A 20206-nucleotide genomic window follows, 5' to 3' on the forward strand; every position below is an offset into this window, starting at 1 on the left:
ATAAGCGCCAACGTTGCTTTATTTGGAAAGTGATTCCATAGGCACCAGAGGGAGGTCTGGAGGGGGACAGAGCCAGTGTGACAGGCAGGGCTGCAGAAAGCCAAGAAAAGGCACTTGTGGCAGGAGCCCCGCTGGGCATTTTGGGCAGCCTGGGCCAGGGGCTGCACTGGAGCAGGTATGGGCAGGCAGTATCAGGGACCAGCCCTGACACAGATAGAGACAGCACATCCTGCCCAGAGAAGGGGTAGGTGGCCTGGGGGCTGGCAGGGCCCCCGAGCATGAGGAGGGATCAGCTGGGGCAGCACCTCGTGATGGAAGCGGTGACCCAGTGCCAACTCCAGACCCCTGCAAGCTCCAAGGGGATCATGGCTGCTGATTTCCACCTCAAAAAAAGGCACCAGGGAACCCCAGGCAACAGCCAGAGCCCGCAGCCAGCTGCTGAGGACACCCATCCTACCAGTCCAAGCCCACGCAGAGATTGGGACAGACCCTCCCTCGAACCAGGAGCGATGGAGAGGACCTGCCTCTAGGCAAAGCGAGGAGGTCTTGTGTCAGGGCAGCCCCAGTGTGGTGCTCCTCCAAAAATTCCCAGTCTCTGGCTGCCCATTGCTCCCGTCAGCCCTACACAGCGTCCTCAGGGCTTGGCACCTGGCAGGCTGTGGAGGCTGATCCAGCGTGGGATTGGCCCCGTTGCTGGCGTCCTCTTCTCCTGTTCCCCAAGACAGGCTGTGTCCCTGCAATGCCTGGCCCCAGCTCCCCTGCTGACACAGTGCCAGCAGCCACCCAGTACTGCCATGCTGCCGTGCTCACCCTTGCCCTCCACCTCACCATGGTCTCCAGGCAGCGCAGGGCCCCGAGATGGAGCCAGAGAGTCCCGACATGAGAGTTTTCTGGGATGATAAACCAAGCGCTGCAAAGCCAGGCAGGGCTGCAGACCAGTTTCCAGCACCACCAGCAAGGTCGTGCCTGCCCCTGTCACAGCAGCCAGGCCGCAGGGCAGGCTCGGTGGCTCCGAGTGGCTCAGAGCCATGAACCTCGCTGCAGGAGGGCAACGGGAGAGAACAAGCCGGTGCCCCGCTCCCTTCAACCCCAGGGGCACCTGGCCCTGTCCCGGGGCAGTATGAACCTCAGGGCTGGAGGAGTTCACCCCCTGCCCAGGGTCACAGGACCAGGCTATGCCCCGGCTCGCCCCTTCCCTCGCCCTGCAGTGATGGAGGCCTTGCTGCCCTGCACAGGCTTAGTCCCCAAACAGGACAGCGTGCCCGGCGGGCCGGGGGGATGCCGTGCCAGGCTGTGCAGGATCTGGGTGTCTCCACATCCCCAGAGTGCGGGGCAGGGAGGGGCTGAGCCCCGCGGGGCTCTGGCAAGACGGCAGACATGTTCAGGCCAGACAGGAGGAGGGGCCCGGGCTGGGGAAGCGGAGATCAGAGCCTCCCTTAGGGAACTGTGGAGGCACAGCGCAGCTGGGAATGGCAGGAAGGGGCTGCCAGAGGGTTGTGGGGGGGTGGCGTGTTTACGCCCATCCAGCCTCACTACTTGCCACTGCCCCTAGCTCAGCTCCCCCAGGCCAGTCCACCTCCGCCCCAGGGACAGGCTGGCACCCACCTGAGCATGCAGCATCTGCAAGGCCGGGGGCAGGGGAGTTGGGCACGGGCCCTAGGGGCCTCCCAGAATTCGGGGTCCCTCTGAAGGGCTCTCCGCTGGGGTCCTTCCACTTGCAATAACCTACGTCTGTCCAGGGCTGGGAGAGGGGCCTGTGCAGCAGCTGGGTGTCCACACTGTCTGGGCGGGATGCAGAGGAAGCCATGCTCAGGGAAGGCCTCTGTCCATTCGTCCATCTGCGCAGGAGTCCCTGGAGGAAGCGCGGTGCAGTCAGCCGGGAGGGGATGGGGCTGCAGGGTCACTTTGTCCCGAAGGGGGGCTGCGCTCTGTCCGCGGGTGAGAAGAAGGGGAGCCGAGCGCCATGGAGTCTCAGATGATGTCACGCTGGTCCTGGCAGCGCCGTGACAGGCAGTAGAGCCCCGAGAAAAGGTACAGGCAGGCGGCGATGCCCCCGCAGACGGAGGCACTCAGGTAGGCGCCGTAGAGGCAGTGCTGGCTGTAGCCCGGCAGGTTGCAATAGCTTCTCTGCCCAGCCTTGTAGCCCATGATGCCAGTGGCAGCTGCGTAGAGCCCCACGCCCAGCGCCAGGTCGTGCACCAGGTTGGTGAGGAGCCAGCGGGAGCCCAGCCAGGGCACCAGCGCCCAGCGCCCCAGCAGGCTCAGCCCAAAGAGGGCCAGGGTGAGAAGCCAGACCAGCACGGCAGCGAAGAGGGCGAAGTGGGCCGCTCCTTCGTACTTGTGAGCCGCCACCGTCACCCAGAAGGCAGCGCCCAGCGCCAGCTGCCCCAGGCGCAGCAGGCCCAGCGGGCTCCGCAGGTAGGCACGGTGCAGACTGAGGGAGCCGCGGGCCGGCGGCCCCGGGGGCGGTGGCACTGCCGGGGGAGCCGTGCGGGCCATGGCGGGGCCCTGCGTGCTCCGGCGCGGCTCGGGCGGGACTCAGGGCCCCGGCAGCGACTTCCTCCCCCGGCCGCTGCCAAACATCTGGCGCCTAACGGTCCTCCCCGCGCGGGGCCTCTCTGCTCCCCTCCCCGCCCCGCCCCCGCGCCCCGCCGCGCCTCCCGCCGGCCCACCGGACACCCGCGGGCCGCCGCGGACGGCGGCGGGGGCCGCCGCACCCCTCCCGTCCCGCCGCTGCAGGGGTGGCCGCGCCGCCGGACGCGGGAGGCGGCGGCGGCGGCGGGGCGGCCGGGTCCGGCGGGGCAGCGCGCCGGGACCCCGTGCGGCTGCCGGCGGGGGGCGCGCGCCGGGGCTCCCCCCCTACGTCACCCGGGATTCCCCCTCGACGTGACGCGCGCCGGGGCTCCGCCCGAAGGCGGGGCCGGGTCCGCCACGCCCCCGCCTATTTACGTCACTTGCGCCACGTGTCCCCCCCCCGAGAGGCGGTGCGGCCGCGCCCCTTGGCGTCGATTGGCCCCGGCGACGGGAGGAGGGCGCGGATTGGCGGGGCGGCGCGGGGCGGGGCGGGTGAATGAACGGGGCACGCGGCGGCGGCGGGATCCCGGTGCGGCGGCGCGAGGCGGACCCGGGAGCGCAGCGGCCACCCGGCAGACCCGCGCCGATCCGCCACCGCCAGGTCTGTGCCGGGGGCCGGCGGGCGCGGAGCGGGGAGAAAGTGGGTCACGGCGGGGCCCAGCGCCCCGGGCACCGGCGGGGCGGGACCGGACCTGCGTGCGCCGGCCCTAGCCGGCCGCCTCCCGCGTTCCCGGCGGCCCCGCCCGCGCGGCTGGCCTCCTGCCCGGCACCCCAGCCCGCCCCCTCCCTGCGGCCGCGGCGCGGCGTCGCCCCGTCGCCTGCCCTTTCCTCGCCGGGCATCCGCGCCGGCCTCCGGCAAAGGCGGGTCGGGCCGGGCGGCGGGAGCGGAGCGGAGCCTGACACCGTCTTTCCGGTGCCCGCAGCGGCCGGGGCCATGGGCACGCCCGCGTCGGTAGCGAGCGACCCTCCAGGGCAGACGGCGCCGGCAGCCCGCGGCCGCAAGCGAGCATCGGCCAACATCTTCCAGGGCGTGGGGCTCCCGGAGCTGCGGAGCCTGTTCCGGAGCGGCGGGGCCGAGCGGCCCGAGGAGCGCGCCCGCCTCGTCTGGCGGTACGCGGGGCAGCGGCGCATGGCGCGGGCCCTGCGGCGGCTCCGGCGGCGGACGGCCCGGCCCGGCAGCGGGATGGCGGCGCTGCGACGCTTCGGCCGCCTGCGGTAGGTGCGGACCGGGACGGCGGGGAGCCGCGGAAGCGCCGCCGGGCCGCGCCGCTAACGCACGCATCTTCCCTGCAGGATTGCGGAGGAGCCAGAGGGCGGCCGCGGGACCCAGGCGCCCTTGGGGTCCACGTACCAGCGCTGACTGGCCGGGCCGCAGAAGAGCAGAGCTGCAGGGCTCTCCGAGGACACTAAGCGCGCCGGACAGGGGTCGATGTTTAATAAAATAAAAAGTGAACGCTGCCGGCTGCGTGAGGCTCTGGTTGCGCCCTACCAACTGTTGGCCTTTCCGCAACGCGGCAGGACCTTTGTCCCCGCCGTTGTACTGGACCCGGTGCAAGGGGCACAGCCCCAACCCACTCCGGGGTGCGCGGAGACATGCAGGCAGCCAGCTGAACAGCAGCTCTGTTATTCAGACAGTTGCATGGTTTAAATACATTACATACATTTCTACAGTGCATTAGAACAATACATTTTGGGTCAGTCAGAGATGCAGCTGGGTCTGGCCGGGGAGCTGGGGTCTCACTGCTGCCCACCCTGTGCTTGCACAGCCAGGGCTGAGCCCCCTCCCGGTGCTAGAGACAAGGGACCCGCTCTCCCCTCCCAAGCTCAACCACCAAAGTTCCAACCCACCTGGTGTTCTGCTCCCCGCAAAGATGGGCTGGCAGGACAGCGAGACCCAACACCAGTTTCCCCCAGCAGCAAGAGAAACCGCAGCTCAAGGCAAGCAGATGCAGGCAGCAGCCCTGGTACCGTTTTATACAACGCAAGCTCAGCAGCTTCTGGAGAGAGAGTGGCTCGGTGCCTCACCCACCCACAGCAGGCCTGCGAGATTGTCAGCACCGGGGCAGCCAGGAGCCCATGCTGGCCCCCCAGTGCTCCCATCACACCTCCCACCCATGCAGTAGAAGAGCCCTTCTGGCTCTTCCCCAGCAGCCCCCTGCCCCTCAGGGGGGCTCTAGGCACAGACAAGGCTGGCACCATGCTGGCTGCACAGCAGCCAGGGGGCTTGCTGGGAGCAGGGGCAAAAGCCAAGCAAGAGCAGCCATGGAGACCCAGGAGGGATGGACTGGGGCAGCAGAGAGGGAGAGGGTGCTTGCACCCACCCTCAGCCCTCTCCAGGTTGGAGGCGGGGGCTCCCACAGGGCAGGCACTAAGCTACAGCCCCTCCCAGAACTGCCTGCTCTTCACAAGGACAAACCAGCACCTCTTTCTCCTTAGTGCCTAACAGCACCCAAACCAGCCCCATGAGTTGTCCCTTCTATCTCCTCCTCAAGCCCCCAGCCAGAGAACAGCCGTTCATTGCGGTCCCCACTGCACCAGTGGGCAGCAGGAACTCCCCCTGAGGAAAGCAGCGTGCACAGGGTTGGGGCAGAAGAGGGACAGTGGAGGAGTACAGCAAATCCTCGGGAAAAGGGAGGGAGGCATAGCCACTACAGACCTTCCCAGCTCAGCAGCTGGCATAGCGGGGAAGAAAAGGGCCAGTGGCTAGTGTAAAGGGCTGGACGGATCCTGGCCAGGGCAGCCTGCTCATCCCAGCCCCACGCAGGGGTGCTCAGAACTGCACACAGGCCAAGGAAGGGAGGCAGGGGCAGGGTCCCACCACACCATGGCTCCCAGCAGATTCCCACACCACCCCCTGGGCTCTGCCCCAGGCAGGGCACCAAACTCCAACGGAGCTGAGGAGAGGCCGTGCCCAACCTGCCTGGCTCCTCCAGTTCAGCTGCAGGTTCCTCCAGCCGCACCTGCTCGCTCTACCCAGAAGGTCGAGTCCCAGCCACAGGAGCCAGCAGTGGCCCAGCTCCTCTCGCAGTGCTAGTCCAAGGCGGCCAAGCCCTGCTCATGGCTCCCACAGCTACCACCATGAGAAGAAAGGCTTCCGGCTCTGGAAGCTCTGCGTGTAGGACTCGCTGGCGGTGCGCTGGTGGGAACGTGCTGTTTCCACAATCACAGGTGGCATCTGAACCAGGTGCAGGGGGCTCTTTCCGTCTTTCAGTGCCTGAGTCAGGTTCAGGATCTGTCAGACACAACAGAACAATGCCTGAGCTGCCCTGCTGGACCAACAGAGATCGTCCCCCCCTGCGCCCTTCCTGTCACACAGGCAGGACAAGGCTCCACACCTCACTCATCTGCCTTCCCTACGCACAGCTTACCTGGCCTCTCATAACAGCAATCTGTTTGTGAAACTGTCCCCTGTCAAAGCCAGGGTCTTTCTGCAAAAGACAGAGCAGATAACACAGTGGGTTTCTCCTGCTGCCCCACACCCATGTAAGAGACGTCTATTCCCCAAGCAAGCTTCCCCCCTCCTGTCCCACGGGTTTCCTGCTTCTCTCCACACTGAATCTTCAGCGGGTGGCAGAGGGATAACCCTGCTATGCCTCAGCCCAGAAACAGTCAGGAGCTTGGCCACCTTTCTGTCCCCTGTAGCCTTGACAGGGAGCTCCCCAACACCATCCCCACTTTCCTTCCTCCCGAGGCATCCTCATCCACTCCCCTAGCTCACCTTGAAGAGCTCATACAGATCTTCCTCTAGGTCCTTGACAAAGTTGGGGTCTGAGATCTTGGGAAGAATCAGGTCCTTGATCTCCTGTGAAAAGGGGATTTTGGCCTGGGGCAGCCATGCCCAGTAGAACGGATCTGTGGGAGGAAGCATGAGACATTAGAGCTGGGGAAGGCAAAGGATGGTGCCACATGTCCTGGCTGCCAGATCACCTGAATTTGGGACACAGGGTCTAGCACTCGTTTCCTACAGCCTGTGCTGAGGTGGAGCTGCCCACAAACCCAGAATGTTTGCAGAGGGACAGCCCTAGCCCTCTCCAGCCCTTAAGGAGGATGCTGGAGCACAGAGTTGTACAGCTTGCCAAGAGTGCCCTGGCACAGCCTGAGGGACTCACATGCTCTCCAGGAGTCCGGGTGTTTCAAGGGAAAGGCCAAACCATTGTCAATAGCAGCCAGCTTGATGATGGGCTCCTTCACCACCACCCAGTCGCTGTCCTGGAAGGAAGCGGAGCATGTCACAAGGAGGCCACCCCAGCAGGAACAGTCCCCCTCTCACAACCTGCAGCCCCACTGCCAGGATCTTTGCCCTGGCTACCGCAGAGGCACAGCAGCCTCTTGCCCATAGTATGGCCCCTGGCCCGCAGGGAAACACCATCTGCTTTGTGTGGGAAGGGGACAAAGCTGCTCCCCCGACAGGCCTCACCCCAAGGATGCACAGGTCCAGCAACACCACCTTCTCCCCTAGAGCCCATCTGCCTCCTCACAAAGTCCCACTAGGACACAAACCACTGACACAGAGGGCAATGAAAGGCCCAGGAGACAAGATCAGGCCTCCAAATGTTCAGAAACCCAAGCCAGCTAGGAAATTCCCAGCTTGTCTGCCATGCAGGCAGCTTGCAGGAATAGAGCTGCCTGTGGAGCCATGGCCTGGGAAATGCTACTCACCCGCACGCCAGCGCTGTCCAGGGGACAGTCATACTTGATGAGCCAGTTGTCATTGCCCCGATCTGAAGGGAGATAAAACCAGCTGTGTCAGCACCACGGTCTGCCTGCACCACACTGGGCAGAAAATCACTCCTCCTCTGACCCAGATGACCAGTTTTAGGCCCAAACTCTAGCACAGAGCCCTTGAGCTTGCTGCAGGCCTGGGAAGCCACATCAACCTCCACACAACCAGCTCTGGAGACTGGAAAGGTCCACATATCCCTAGCTCACAAGAGAAAAGTCTCAGAGTGCTACCTCGACCCTTTCCAGCCTGGCAGGAGCTCAGAAGCTCAGCATAAGATGGGATACTGAGGCACAGTCAGGTGCTGAATCTCCGGATGTCCCTGGATCCTCACAACCACAACTAGCAAACTTTCATTCTAGCACTGTGCTGGATCCAGACCTCCCAGAATGCAGGCCAGCATCCAGAGCATGGCCACAGTGGTGGACAGCCACAGCAGCTGCACTCTACCCAGAGGCAGCTGCCACCTGGCAGCAACCAAGTGGTGTTGAGAGGAGTTTTGGATGCCGGGAAGAGATGCCAAGTGCCTGCCCCCCTCCCTTTTTTCCAGCTGGCAGGATGTGAAGGAGCAGGCAGTGTCTCATGCCAGGCAGCTGGCCCTACCGGTGTTCCTGATGATGTAGTCCAGCACCACCAGCCGCTCGAACTGCAGCAGCAGCTGCCGGTTGGTATTCTCTGGGAGTGGCTCAGCTTCAAACCGCCGCAGCCAGTAGTCAGCATCCTTGTAGCCTTCCACAAACAGCTGGAAGGAGCCCACCTGAAGCAAGGAGAAGCTGCATTACAGGAGGCCACAGAGGAAGAAGCAGCAGCAGGAGGCAGGTGCAGAGGCCAGCAGCCCTACCTTGGGCGGCAAACCAATGCGGTTGAAGCGCTGGCCGACTTTCGGCACCTTCTCCAGGGCCAGCCTCTTCCCTCGGGACTTCACCCTGTCAATGGCACTGTAGTTAAAGGTCTCACTGGCTAGATACACCACCTGGAGGGACAGGAGTGCAGATGTCAGCAGGGGCACCTGGCAATTGCCACAGGACTGGATGATAAAACCAAGACACAGTATTTCCCATGACTCTGCCCAGCATGAGGATCCCCATGGCTTCAGCAGGAGCAGTCCCGGTCCAGAGTTCTCAATACACATCTGAGGCAAGCAGTGCCGCAAGACAAGGCACAAGCAGAGCTGTGCAGAAGCAGATAAAAGCCTCCCTGGGACAAGATCCCAGCAGCTGTCCCCTCACCTTCGTGCGAGGAACAATGCTGAGTTCCAGTTTCTGGTCCACCAGGCTGGCGCCCGCCTCCGACAAATAACCCTGATTGAGGACAAGGCAGTCTCTCCCAAAGCAGCATGGGCAGCACAACTTTTGCAGCCACTTGGTCCACTTGGGGTTCAGCTGCCCGTACGGCTCCTCATTCTTGGGCTTGAAGACACCAATGATTTTCTGTGAGTGGGAGAAAGAGAGGAGGGCTGACTTAAAGTGGTTGGCAGTCGGGACACTCCCCTCCAAGCCAGCCCTCAGCGGGGACACTCAGAAATGGGCCCAGAACAGCCCCTCACTGGGGCAATAACTAGCCCCTGGGACCAAGAAGACCCCACAGCTCCTGAGAGAGAGGCAGGCAGGGGCTGGAAGGGACCCTTCCCCAGTCAGTGCCCCATCCCATGAGAGCAGGGTGCTGCCCAAACAACCTTCATACCCAGTTCACACACCCTCCTTGTCCCAAAAGACATCAGTGATGATGCTGCCCCCTGGTAAACATCCCAGTTCCATCCCAGCAACCTTTGGATGGCTGGGAAGAGCTGTTGCTTCCCACCACTCATTACGTCCACACAGGAGAGGAAGATAGCAACCCCTGCCCTCGCTCCAAAATCCATTGAATGGAGCTGATCCCAAACTGATCAGAGGAGGGCCAGAACAGCTGAGCAGCTGGAGGACTCCCAGGGAGCCCAGGGCTCTGTGCTTGGTGGGCCAGCTAGAGACAGCAGAGTGGCTGGCTCTACGGGTATACAGTGGGCAAGAGGGTTCTGACAGCTCCAAACCAGCCACCAGCTGGTACCAGCAGCACCTCCAGCCCCTCAATCCAGTCTCACACACACCAACCCAGTAGAGGGGACATAAGCACAAGTACTCCATTGCTGAAAGGGGCACAGAAGCCTTGTGCTAGGTGCTGCACTATCACCAAACCAGCACTACCAAGACACACAACTGAGACAAGGGTCGGGACAGGAGCAAGGCCACCTGCCCCCACAGGCCAGGCTTCCCTGGGGGACTGCACAGTAGCTCCAGGCTGGAAGTCCCTGCTCTGGGGTGACTCAGCAGCATGTGTGACCAGCCCTCCTCACCATGGCTGGTGCTGGCCCCAGCCTGAGTGGGTGGCATTTCCCCAAGCCAAGCTCCTACCACAATATGTAAGTGGGACATGAGTCCCAGCACCTCATCAGGGGACCCCAGTGCAATCCCAGTCTGCCAGGGGCCAGAAGCCAGCTCAGGGCAAGCAGGAACAGGGGTTTGTTCACCAGAAGAGAGGAAGGGTTTGAGGGAACAGGACCACTTCAGCCACCCACAGATCACATGGAGGAGCCACTTCCCCTGGGCAGGCAGGAAGGCAATTCCCTCATCAGCCCCACGTGAAGGCAAATGACTGCCAACACGTCCTTGGATACAAGCCTGCAAGAGGCTTGCTGGGAGCTCTGAAAGCAGAGTCGTGTGCTCTGAAGAGCTAATCCAGTAGAACAAGGCCTAGCCAGGCGGGACAGTGCAGAAGCAGAGGCCAGAGGCCTGGCAGCACAGCATCCCCTTCTAAACAGACCTGTGCCGGGAAGAGTGCTGGCAGGGAAAACAGGTCTGCTTGTTGCCAGCAGCAAGGCAGAGGAAGCACATCCCAGCTGGGACAGCTCAAGCCCCAGCAACCCAGAGAGAAGAAGACACAAGAAAAGTTTTTTCCCTGAGTTCCCTCACGCCCTGCCTGCCACAGCAGTATGCTGCACTCTCTCCCATGCCAGCAGCAGGGAAGTTTTGGTAACCCTGGGCAGCAGCCACAGAAACTACGCGCACACCACATTTAATGACAGCAGGACAGTCTGGGGGACCTGCCAGGTGACATGGCCAGAAATATACAGACTTTAGCTCCTCGCATGCATCCTTCACCGGCCCTTGCCAAGCTCAAGTCTCCTACAGCCAGGCAGCCTCTGCCCTGCCACCTCCAGGTAGCTCATCCAGCTGCCTACCCCAGTGACACCACGTCTCATATTGGGCAACTGGAAGGAGCAGAAACATAGCAGGGGTGCAGGAAGAGGAAGCATGTATTGCCCCAGAGCCTGCCAGCTCAGCTGGGACCTGCCAGCCACAGCTCCCAGAAGCCAGGCTCCACCTGGAGCAGGAAAACTAGGGCACACCAGAGACCAACGAGCCCAGGTCTGCTTCCCGGGAAGCATCCCAGCACACATGTGGAGAGGGAGTCATGGGAAGCAGCAACAGCTCAAATAATGGGGCTGGGCGCCACAGGTCACAAGACAAGCCGCCCAGTGCTGTGCTCATACGCAGCCAGCGGCACGGGGACAGCGGCCACACAGCTGGCCAGACCCGGAGCGGACCAGCTCGGTGTCGAGACCTTTGCCTCGACTATATCGAGCGCACAACCACAGAGGAGACGCCTCCCTCCTGCCTCGCAGGCCAAAACCCAGCCCAGCTCCCAGTCCCAGCTGGAGCCACCGCGGTCCGGGGACGCAGCTGCACAGGCCCGGGGCGGAGGGCGGCCCTTCTCCTTGGGCACGGCCGCCGCCCGCTCTCGCCGCCGGCCCCACCGTGCTTCTCCCCGGGGAAGCCCGGGTCGGGCGGCTCCAGCCGCTGCCGCCAGCCCCGCCCCCCGGGCAGTCACCCCCCGCTGCCCCGGGAGCGCCCCCCTCCCGGCCAGCAGACCTCGGGGAGCGGCGGGCCACCCCCGCGGCGGGCGGAAGGGCCCGGCCCGGCTCACCCCCTGCGGGTCCTTGACGAAGTAGCTGCCGCTGGAGCCCTGCGAGATGCGCTCGGGGAAGATGCCGCGCTCGCTGGCCAGCTCGGCCCGCCGCACCACCTCGGCGAACTCGGGGTCCTCGGGGAAGTCGTTCCGCTCCCGCTGCGCCGCTGCCGCCGCCGCCTGGGCCTGCGCCTGCGCCGCCGCCTGGGCCTGCGCCTGGGCCTGCGCCGCCGCCGGGCCCCGCGCCCCGCGCTCCAGCAGCGGCTGCCGCTCGCGGTCGCGGCCGCCGGGGGAGCCGGGAGGGGAGGGCGGAGGCGGCGGCGGCAGCGGGGCGGCGGGCGGCAGGGCGCGCACGGCGCCCCCCGGCAGCCCGTAGTCGGGGCCCTGCGCCCGCTCCGGCGAAACCAGCGGGCTCGTCTCGTCCATCGCGCCCGCCCGGCCCCGCCGCGCCGTCCGCGTCAGCGCGCCGCCGCGCCCCATCGGCCGCTCCGCCCCCCGCCACGCCCCGGCCGGGCGGGGCCGTGTGAGCCGCGCCCGCCGCGGGGCCGGCTGCAGCTGCGACGCCGGGCGAGGCGGACCCGGAGGCGCCCCGCACCGCCGGGCCTGCGGCGGGGTCCGCCGGCCCCCCGGCGTGGGGGCCGGCGCCCCGCACAAAGATGGCCGCAACGGAGCGGTGGCGCCCCCTGCTGCCCTTCGAAAAGATGGCGGCAGGGCGGGGGCACCGCCCCGCTGCCAGCCCGCTCGGGGAGGACACCGCCTCGCCCCGCACAAAGATGGCGGCAGGCGAGGGCGTGCTGCGGAGCTGGCCAATGAGCAGCCGCGTTGCTAGCGGTTGCCGTGGAGACAGCCAACGGCGGGCGGGGATGGACGCTGGCGGCGTGGCACCGCCCGGCGGGGCGGGGAGCTGGCAGGGGAGGTGGCCGCGGCGCCGCCCCTCGGCGGGACCAGGGTGGGGAACGGTGCGGGCGGCGAGTGCGGAGCCAGGTGAGCGCGGGCCGCGGGTCCCTGCGCCGCCCGGCCCGCCCGCACCGCCCCTGGGCAGGCATCGGGCCTGCGGGCATCGCCGCGGGTGTGCCGGTGGGGCGCGCGTGCACCGCCCCTGGGCGCGCGGACCCGCTGGAGCGTGCGTGCACCGCCCGTGGGTGCACCCGCCGCGCGTGCGTGGACCCGGTGGGGAGCGCATGCATCGCCGTGGGTGCATGGACACGGCGGGGCATTGGTACAGCGGGGTGTGCATGCATCAGCCGAGAGTGCGATCGCCACCTCTGGGCGCGCTGCCCGGGTAGGGCGTGCATGTGTCCCCCGTGGGTGCGTTGCCCTGAGGCGTATGACCCAGCGAGGTCGTGCACCCCTCGCCCCCCGTCCCGCGTGGCTCCAGCCCGTGGGTGTGTGGCCCGGGCGGGTGGTGGGGCTCGGGGCGGCGGTGTGCAGGGCTCAGGCTGTGCTGCAGGCATCGCCCCCGCTTGCTGTGGGCCCGTGCATGCAGGGCTCTGGGGTGGGTGGGTGCCGGGAGCGGGGCACCCCCAGCTGGGAGGCAGGCTGGGTTGCTCATAGGGCAAATGTTGCCCGTGCCCGGGATGGAGTCCCCGGGATGGAGTCACAGGTGCAGGCACAGGCCGTGCTGGTGCGGGGACCCCTCCCCGCAGCAGGCGCTCACAGCCCCTGCCAGCACCCCCCTCTCCTCCTCCTGGCGCTGCAGGGGGGTCCCCGGAGGTCCTGGGCAGGCTGCGGGCTGGGGAGCCGGCGCTGAGCTCCTGGTCCCTGCCATCAGCAGAGAGCACTGTTCAGTCGCCGCTCAGCTTGGCTGGGGGCCATTTCTCCTCTGGACACAAAGAGAGTTCCCTGCTGTGCTCCCGGGCACTGTATCCAGCCGGTTAGCGTGGCTCAGCACCTATCTCTCCGGGGACGCATGGCTAGGTGTGAGCAGGGACACCCCCTTTGGGAGCAGGGAGCCCCTTCCTGCCACAGCCACTGCCTGAGCAGCACCTGGAGGTGCTGGAGAGGCAGCGCCCAGCCCTCTGCGGGGCTGTCTCCATGCTGGTGCCTTCCCAGTGTGCTGGGGAGGGCTGTGCTGTGTGGCAGCGGCTCTGGGGGTGTGCAGGGCTCCGGGGGCTACCTGCTGTCAGCAGGCAAGTTTGCAAACCCTTGGTAGCCAAGCCAGGCCCTGGAGCCCCAGGGTGCTCTCTCTGCTGTCCCTCATAGGGGAAGCAGCCACTCTATCCGTCCCTGGGGAGTGAACTAGGCCTGCCCATCCCTGATGCTGGAGCTGGAAACCCCACAAGCTCTCTGCACCCTCCCCTGAAAAGCCGGCACCAAGCACAACACAGCAAGCATCTCCTCTCCAAAATGTTTTCCTCCTGGTACTACCTCAGCAGAGCTGACAGCAGTCCCTGGCCTGAGTCTGCCATGGTGCAGGACCCCTTGGGTCCTGCTGGGAAGCCGTGCCGGAGGCAGCCAGCTCCTGCCATGCTCCCCTTCCTGCTGCTCGCTCACATTTCACGGGGCTGTGACCCCCTGTGGGCTCACATCTCCCTGAGCCCTGCAGTGGGGCAGGCAGCAACCCGAACCCAGCGGCTGGGGTTTCAGAGGCAGAGCAGGGTGGCCGTGCTCCTGGGGTCACCCCCTCATCTGCAGCGTGCCCCAGCAGAGCTGTTCCCAGGGAAGACGTGTGCCTCTCCGTGAGTCAAGGGGACACGGGGGCTCTGGGTGAGCCAGCCTGCTCCCCTCGCCCAGCAACAGCCCTCTGTGCCTGTCCCTGCCAGCTCTTGCCCTGCGCTACTTGGAGGCTGCCGCCATGACCCTCACCAAAGGCTCCTTCACCTACTCCAATGGGGAGGAGTACCGCGGCGAGTGGAAGGAAGGTGAGACAGGGCAGGAGGGGATGGTGCTGCCTGTGCTGGGGGCCAAGCAGCCCCTAGCCCCTGCCCAGCATCATGCTGGAGCAGATCCTGCCTTCGTCTCTCCAGTGCTGCCTGTTTCTGCCCCTCCCTAGGTCGCAGGCACGGCGTTGGGCAGCTGACATTTGCTGATGGCACCGCTTACGTGGGGCACTTTGAGAATGGGCTCTTCCACGGCTGCGGTGTGCTCACCTTCTCTGACGGCTCCAGGTGAGCACGGCACCCCTGCGTACACCCCCCCGGGCATCCCCACTGCTGCAGGGAGCTGCTGCCTCAGGAGCTCCTCCCGTGCAGGTACGAGGGGGAGTTTGTGCAGGGCAAGTTCAATGGCGTCGGCGTCTTCACCCGCTGCGACAACATGACCTTTGAGGGCGAGTTCAAAGGCGGGCGTGTGTACGGCTTTGGTGAGTGCCCGGTGGCACGGTGCAGGCAGCCACAGCCCTGTGCGGCCCTAGCTCAGCACAGCCCCATCCAGCATCTCCCATTTTGTCCCCCCAGCCCTGGGGGGTGCTGCTCCCTGCTCCTTCACTGCTAGCCCTTTCCTCCTCTCCTCAGGTCTCCTGACCTTCCCTGATGGCTCCCATGGGGTGCCCCGCAATGAGGGCTTCTTTGAGAACAACAAGCTGCTCCGGCGGGAAAAGTGCCCAGCCATCATCCAGCGGGCCCAGTGTGCCTCCAAGTCTGCCCACAACCTGACAGCATGATGGTGCCCCACATCCTCTCCCGTTGCAGCAGGCCCGCCCCTCCCCACTGGGCACTGGCTGGCCCCGCTGGCCCTGGAGCAGGGATGTGGCACAGCTGGGTGTCCCCCTGTCCTCCTCACCACCGAGTCGCCCCCTGCCAAACGCCTGCCGCTGGGGGGGATGAGGCCCTCTGCTCTCCACCCAAGTGCCCTAGGGCAGCCATGGTGCCTTCTCTCTCTGGCTATAGCCCTGGCACCTGCCAGAGCAGCAGGGGGGGACAAGGTGGCCGGGACTTGGCCCATCTGCTCCCCAGGAAGACTGTGGACCACCAGGGCTGCTAGCCTGATGCAGAGGATGGAGCAGGGGAGTAGGGGCTGGGCCCTGACCCCGCAGCCAGGGTGCCTTGGCCAGGGGCTGCTGGCTGGACCACGCACCCGCAGAGGGGCAGCTCCTGGCCCATTTTACTACCCTGGTCCCAAGACAGGACGGGCACCACGGACACCCCATGCCCTCACCCACATCTCTGAGCCATCTCTTGGCACCCCATGGCCATCTCCCCCACATGCCCTGGGCAGGGTGATGCGGTGCCCCGAAGGACCCAGCCTGCTCTCCAGGCCAGCTGGTGGGCTGTGTCCCCCTCATCCCTGTGCCAATCCAGCCTGCCCACTGCCTTGGGAACACCTATAGCAGCATCCCCACCAAGGGGGACGGGGGACGCCTACCCAGGCCCGTATCTGCTGCATGCTGCAGGAGGGCAGGAGCGACGGTGAGCAAGGAGCAGGGTCAGCCAGAGCCTGGGAAGAGGGGCATGAGCCCTTGCTGCATGGGGGGCCAGGGCAGGCCAGGACGCAATAGGGGTATGGTAAATGTGTAGGCAGGGTGGGCAGGGAGCACGCAGCTCCTCGCCTTGCCCCCTGCATGCATCCATCTCCGACCTGTGTGCTCACCTTCACCCCTGGTGCGGTGTGGCTGGCTGCAGCACGGAGGTCTGCCTGTGGTGGGCTGCAGGGGCCGTGCCCTCCCTGCTGGTGTCTGCCCGCACCGGTCCCGTGCCTTGTGTGACCCTGCCTTGTGCTGCTGCCTGCACGGGCCTCAGCTGAGTAAACCACATTGCCAAACGCCCGGGCTGTGTCCTTTTTGCTGGGAGCAGGGACCAGGTCGGGGGCTGCTCACATGGACAGGACTGCAGACAGAGCGGGGCCAGCAGGTTTATTTGCAGCTCACAGTGCCGGGATCCATCCCTTCTCAGGTGGGGACAGTGGGACCCCAGGGGCTGGCAGAGGTGCGAGGGTGGCCAAGGAGTGCTGGGTGTCCCCCTTACCCATTCTGCCTAGGGCAGCCCTGTCCAGCAGGAAGGAGTGAGATGGGTGGCTTTCTCCTGGCCACATCCCAGGATCCCCGCCATGTCCCCAGCTCCCCTGCCTTTCGAGCGTGGGAAGGGGCAGGGGGGCAACCCATCACAACCAGCCGTTGGCACTGAAGGTGCTCCTCAGCTCCTCAACCTGGGAGGGGCTCAGCGGGGTCAGGGGTGCACGGCAGGGACCCCCGTAGTAGCCAAACCACTCCATGGCCTTCTTCAGCCCTGGGATCCCAAACCGGCGGGTGACCTGTGGGATGGAGGGTGTGGGGACTTACCGGCTCCCATAAGACAGGGTGACATGCACTGTGGGCCCTGCTCCTGCTAAGCCTGCTTCTTGCTCACCATCACTCCTGCCCCTCCCCCATGTGGATCTGCAAGGCTGGGCAGGGTGTGGGGTGGCTCCAGCCCCCCATGAAGTGCCCACCGTGGGGTGGGGGTGCGGAGCACGTGGAGCACGACCAGGAAAGGGAGCATCCCTATGGCATGGCAGGCTCTTTGTGGCAGGGAGCTGTAGTGGGATGGGGGGCCCAGGGAGGAGCAGGTCTTCCCTCCATCACTGCCTATAAATAGCCGGAAAGGCTCCCACAGGGGCCAGGCAGGTGCCCACTGCCAGCGGACACGCTGTTCCTGGCACCACAGGGCTGGCATTTCCCACCCCGCCACCTCCAGCCCGGCTCAGCTCGCCAGCTGGGTGCTGTGCCATCCAGTGCCCCCTGGAGCAGCACTTCACCCCCTGCAGCCCCAGGGACCTCCATCCTTTGCTGCCCCCCACCCCGCAGCACCCTGGGGGTTGCTGATTGCTCACCGCCACGTTGGGCTCAATGAGCCTGTGCTGCAGGTCGCAGGCCTCCTGCCAGCCGCCCTCACGGCACAGGCGGTCCAGCTGGCACAGCGGGCCCCCCAGGACATTGGCGAGGGCGCAGACCCCCCCAGAGGCACCTGGGGACACCAGGGCACATTGGCAGCCAGCACAGCGCACCGTGCCCAGCCAGCATCTCCTGGGCATCGCCACCCCTGCCTGCCTCCCCCTCCCCAGCTGCCAGTCCTTGCCAGTGCCCCCAGGACAGCAACCCATGCCCCCAGCTGAGCAGGGGCAGCAGCACCTACCCAGGGCATAGCTTGCCAGCAGGAAGCTAGCCGATCCCGCCAGCACTTGAAAATCCTCCTTCCGTGTCTTGTGGACCATCAGCCCTATGCGAGTGATCTGACAAGAGATGAGCCATGCCCTGGGGCAGGCATTACCCTGCCCGCCTCTGCAGGGCTCCTGCTGGCACCCCCAGGGCCTAGGGAAGGGCTGCAATTCCCAGCTTCCCATTCCCAGCTTGTTCCCAGCTTGGGGCCAAGTTTGGTGGCAGCCAGCCCGGGGAAAACCCTGCCCCACTCACGTCCCCACCGCTGTCCTTGATTCCAAGGATGTTGGGGTGCTGAGCCAGGGTGAGGACAGCCTCCAAGGGCAGGTCCAGGCTGGTGTTGGCAGGGACACTGTAGAGCACCACGGGGATGGGGGATGCGTCGGCGACCTGTAGCAGCCAGGCAGAGCTCAGCAGCTGGGGTGGGTTGGAGACATGCAGGACACGCTCCCCATCCTGCTGTCCCAGCTGTAGCTGCTGGCAAGCACCAAGCATGACTCACCTCCGTGTAGTGCTGGACCAGGGCAGCACTGGTCATGGCTCCCCGGTAGTAGCAGGGTGTCACAACCAGTGCCACGTCAGCCCCTGCCTCTGCCATGCTGACCGTCATCTTGATGGTGGCCTGGGTGGCTGGGGAGGAGGCAGAGTGGTGAGGGCTGCCGGGGGGGGGGGGGGGGGATGACATGGCCCCTGCATTGCCCACACAGGCACTCACATTCACAGCCTGAGCCAGCCAGCAGCAGGCGGTCCCTGGGCAAAGCCCGGCGCACGCAGCTCACCACCTCCAGCCGTTCTTGGGGTGCCAGGTAAGGGTACTCCCCGTTGGAGCCCAGCACCACCAGCCCTGAAACACAAGCATGGGGAGGGCAGGGCTCGGGCACAGGAGCAGGGTGCCCACAGGGTGGCCATCCCTGACCTCTCCACACCCCACTCTCAAGTGGGTACCAGGCACCCAGGGAACCTGATGCCCACATCCAGCAGCCCCTGTGGGCCAGGAGGCTCCTGCAGGTGCCCCAGAAAGCCCTGGGCTCCCCCTTAAAGAGCACACGTGGGTGCACGTCCCCCAGACAGCAGCGCCCACCTGCACCCCACTGAACGCTGGCAGTGCCATCCCCTACCCAGGCACCTTTATGCATTTCATGCATGCACCCTGTGGGCTGAATACACTGCCTGCCCACCTCCGGCCCCAGAAACGGCCCCACACAGCACTGCTAGTGAGGCGCTTACTGGTGCCTGCAGCCAGGCTGTGCTGCCCTGTCCCCAGCCAGGGCACACAGACCCCTTCTTTGGGACCCTGCCAATGCTGTGGACGCAGGCAAGCCAGCTCCAGCTTGGCACTGCTGGGCTCTGCTGGGGCAGCCAGAGCCCCAGGGCGCTGGAAGTGCCAGGTGCCCCCATCGCCTTCGCTCCCCTCCTCGCTGCTGGGCACCCAGGCAGGGCTCTGCAACCCGCAGTGTGCCCTCTCCCATGTCTGCCCTCACAGCCCTGGAATCAGCCTGGTCAGAAGACAGGAGACCCCAGGGCACACCCCTGTGACCCCCCGCCTCTTCCTGCAGCCCCTCTCCTCCCATCCATCCTGGGCAATCAACATCCCATGGGACTGAATCTGTGTGAGCATGCCCAAGCGTGGGGCAGAAGGTAGGTGCAAGCCTGCATGCGCGTGCAGCGTGTATGCAAGCATGCACTGGAGTGTGGTGGGTCTGTGTGAGGACACACACGTGTGCCAGGGTATGTGCCATGCAAAGGGCTCCAGGTGGTCACCTGAGGGGCTGCCAGCCCTGGAGCAAAGTCCAGCTGGAGGCTGAGCACCTTTGGGAAGTGGCACGCTGCCAGCATGCTGCCACACACCCTCTGTGGCAGGCAGGGATCTGGCAGGAGCCTGCACGGAGAGGGGCAGCGGGGAGCGCTTACCTCGGAAGGGGATGCTGGCGTATCGGCACAGGTTCCCCTCCAGCTGGGTATAGTCCACCTCTTGCGTGGGTGAGAAGGGCGTAGTGAGGGGTGGGAAGATGCCCCCAAGGTCAATTGTGTGCCCTGGTACCTGGGGGGTGCTGAGCCCCCGGCACTGCCTGGGGGCTGCCCAGCGCAGAGCTGCCAGGGTGGGCCGGAGGGGCAAGGCGAGGCGGGTGCTGAGCGCCATGGTGGCTGGGTGCTGCTGCTGGCCGTGCTGCCTGCCCTGCCAAGGGGCTGTTAATGTTTGACGGGGCACGTGAGGGACTCGCGACCCGGCTGGGCAGACAATGTAGGGGGTGGTACTGGGTGAGCTCAGGATGTTCTACGCCCCTCCAGGAGCCGGACACAGGAGCTCAGCACCCCTCTGAGTGAGCCCCAGCTGCACCAGTGGCTCTTTCCCTTCTGCTTGCCAGCCCTGACAGCCGTCCTTCTGACCAGGGAACCAGGCATTGCGGGAGTCCCAGGGCTGTGGGCAGGGTTCACCTGCTCTGGGTCTTGGTGTAGGGTCTCCTGTAAATGGGTGAGTGGGAGCATTTCTGGGTAGGGAGCAATGAGCATTGCACTTGGCAGAAGTGACCCAGCCTGCAAAGAGGCCACTGTGTCCCCCAAGGGATGGCTTCAGCAGGGAAGTGGGAGAACATGCCACCATGCAGCCCCGCAGGTGTATGACTGCTGCCCTCTGGCACAACCCCAGCCTCCAGCACAGTGTGGAACTGGGCTGAGCTGCCCTTGGTGTAGTTTTCCTCCCCGAGCTTACCCAGCTGGGACTTGGAAGCACTGTGAGCAAGCAGGGCATTCCACAGCAAGGAATCCCACCCTTGAACTGCTCGTGTCTTGCCCCATCGTGTCACTGACATTAAAGTCTCTGTGCTAGGAGGCAGGGCATGTCCGTGCTGCTGGATAATCCCTGGATAACCCAGCTTCCCCACCTCCGTTGCCCCCAGTGC

General features: G+C 65.4%; 5 protein-coding genes across 8 annotated transcripts; 2 read left to right on the forward strand and 3 right to left on the reverse strand.

Moving 5' to 3' along the window:
• Position 1: 1 nt before the first annotated feature.
• On the reverse strand, positions 2-2623 carry MARVELD1 (MARVEL domain containing 1). The gene has a single exon (XM_080401868.1). The coding sequence runs from the start codon at positions 2497-2499 to the stop codon at positions 1972-1974; it is 528 nt and encodes a 175-aa protein (XP_080257994.1). The 5' UTR covers positions 2500-2623; the 3' UTR covers positions 2-1971.
• Positions 2624-2635: 12 nt separating this feature from the next.
• Positions 2636-4032, forward strand: AVPI1 (arginine vasopressin induced 1). Of its 3 annotated transcripts, none has more exons than XM_080401859.1 (3): positions 2636-3175; positions 3498-3793; positions 3868-4032. In XM_080401859.1, exon 2 carries the CDS (start codon positions 3509-3511, stop codon positions 3791-3793), a length of 285 nt encoding a protein of 94 aa, XP_080257985.1. In that variant the 5' UTR covers positions 2636-3175; positions 3498-3508; the 3' UTR covers positions 3868-4032. The 3 variants fall into 3 exon arrangements, with proteins under 3 accessions (XP_080257985.1, XP_080257984.1, XP_080257986.1); XM_080401858.1 differs by having other exon boundaries at positions 3498-3789; XM_080401860.1 differs by having other exon boundaries at positions 2962-3789.
• A 150-nt stretch (positions 4033-4182) lies between these two features.
• PI4K2A (phosphatidylinositol 4-kinase type 2 alpha) lies at positions 4183-11729 on the reverse strand. The gene is made up of 9 exons (XM_080401842.1): positions 11255-11729; positions 8524-8724; positions 8136-8267; positions 7898-8051; positions 7234-7295; positions 6684-6783; positions 6293-6426; positions 5943-6002; positions 4183-5806 (listed from the first exon to the last, which is right to left on the reverse strand). The coding sequence occupies exons 1-9, from the start codon at positions 11714-11716 to the stop codon at positions 5645-5647; spliced, it is 1467 nt and encodes a 488-aa protein (XP_080257968.1). The 5' UTR covers positions 11717-11729; the 3' UTR covers positions 4183-5644.
• Positions 11730-11875: 146 nt separating this feature from the next.
• MORN4 (MORN repeat containing 4) lies at positions 11876-15934 on the forward strand. 2 transcript variants are annotated; one of them, XM_080401861.1, is made up of 5 exons: positions 11876-12220; positions 13999-14097; positions 14229-14343; positions 14428-14537; positions 14689-15934. In XM_080401861.1, the coding sequence occupies exons 1-5, from the start codon at positions 11893-11895 to the stop codon at positions 14835-14837; spliced, it is 801 nt and encodes a 266-aa protein (XP_080257987.1). In that variant the 5' UTR covers positions 11876-11892; the 3' UTR covers positions 14838-15934. The 2 variants fall into 2 exon arrangements, with proteins under 2 accessions (XP_080257987.1, XP_080257988.1); XM_080401862.1 differs by having other exon boundaries at positions 12160-12220; positions 13884-14097.
• A 290-nt stretch (positions 15935-16224) lies between these two features.
• HOGA1 (4-hydroxy-2-oxoglutarate aldolase 1) lies at positions 16225-20156 on the reverse strand. Its single transcript, XM_080401870.1, has 6 exons — positions 19218-20156; positions 18022-18150; positions 17809-17936; positions 17562-17696; positions 16982-17380; positions 16225-16423 (listed from the first exon to the last, which is right to left on the reverse strand). The coding sequence occupies exons 1-6, from the start codon at positions 19444-19446 to the stop codon at positions 16274-16276; spliced, it is 1170 nt and encodes a 389-aa protein (XP_080257996.1). The 5' UTR covers positions 19447-20156; the 3' UTR covers positions 16225-16273.
• Between the last annotated feature and the right edge of the window lie 50 nt (positions 20157-20206).

Source organism: Falco punctatus, assembly GCF_963210335.1.
Source record: "Falco punctatus genome assembly, chromosome: 9".
Lineage (NCBI taxonomy): Eukaryota > Metazoa > Chordata > Aves > Falconiformes > Falconidae > Falco > Falco punctatus.

Excerpts from the sequence above, each read along its gene's own strand:
- MARVELD1 (XM_080401868.1), bottom strand. The coding sequence starts at position 2,499 with ATGGCCCGCACGGCTCCCCCGGCAGTGCCACCGCCCCCGGGGCCGCCG.
- AVPI1 (XM_080401860.1), top strand. The coding sequence starts at position 3,071 with ATGAACGGGGCACGCGGCGGCGGCGGGATCCCGGTGCGGCGGCGCGAG. Across the intron at positions 3,790-3,867 it reads CGACGCTTCGGCCGCCTGCG|GATTGCGGAGGAGCCAGAGG; the intron begins GTAGGTGCGGAC and ends TCTTCCCTGCAG.
- PI4K2A (XM_080401842.1), bottom strand. The coding sequence starts at position 11,716 with ATGGGGCGCGGCGGCGCGCTGACGCGGACGGCGCGGCGGGGCCGGGCG. Across the intron at positions 6,784-7,233 it reads TGGACAGCGCTGGCGTGCGG|GACAGCGACTGGGTGGTGGT; the intron begins GTGAGTAGCATT and ends GCTTCCTTCCAG. Across the intron at positions 6,427-6,683 it reads CCCGGACTCCTGGAGAGCAT|ATCCGTTCTACTGGGCATGG; the intron begins GTGAGTCCCTCA and ends TTCCTCCCACAG.
- MORN4 (XM_080401861.1), top strand. The coding sequence starts at position 11,893 with ATGGCCGCAACGGAGCGGTGGCGCCCCCTGCTGCCCTTCGAAAAGATG. Across the intron at positions 12,221-13,998 it reads GGCGGCGAGTGCGGAGCCAG|CTCTTGCCCTGCGCTACTTG; the intron begins GTGAGCGCGGGC and ends TGTCCCTGCCAG. Across the intron at positions 14,344-14,427 it reads ACCTTCTCTGACGGCTCCAG|GTACGAGGGGGAGTTTGTGC; the intron begins GTGAGCACGGCA and ends CCTCCCGTGCAG.
- HOGA1 (XM_080401870.1), bottom strand. The coding sequence starts at position 19,446 with ATGGCGCTCAGCACCCGCCTCGCCTTGCCCCTCCGGCCCACCCTGGCA. Across the intron at positions 18,151-19,217 it reads CGCCAGCATCCCCTTCCGAG|GGCTGGTGGTGCTGGGCTCC; the intron begins GTAAGCGCTCCC and ends CTTGTGTTTCAG. Across the intron at positions 16,424-16,981 it reads TCATTGAGCCCAACGTGGCG|GTCACCCGCCGGTTTGGGAT; the intron begins GTGAGCAATCAG and ends TCCATCCCACAG.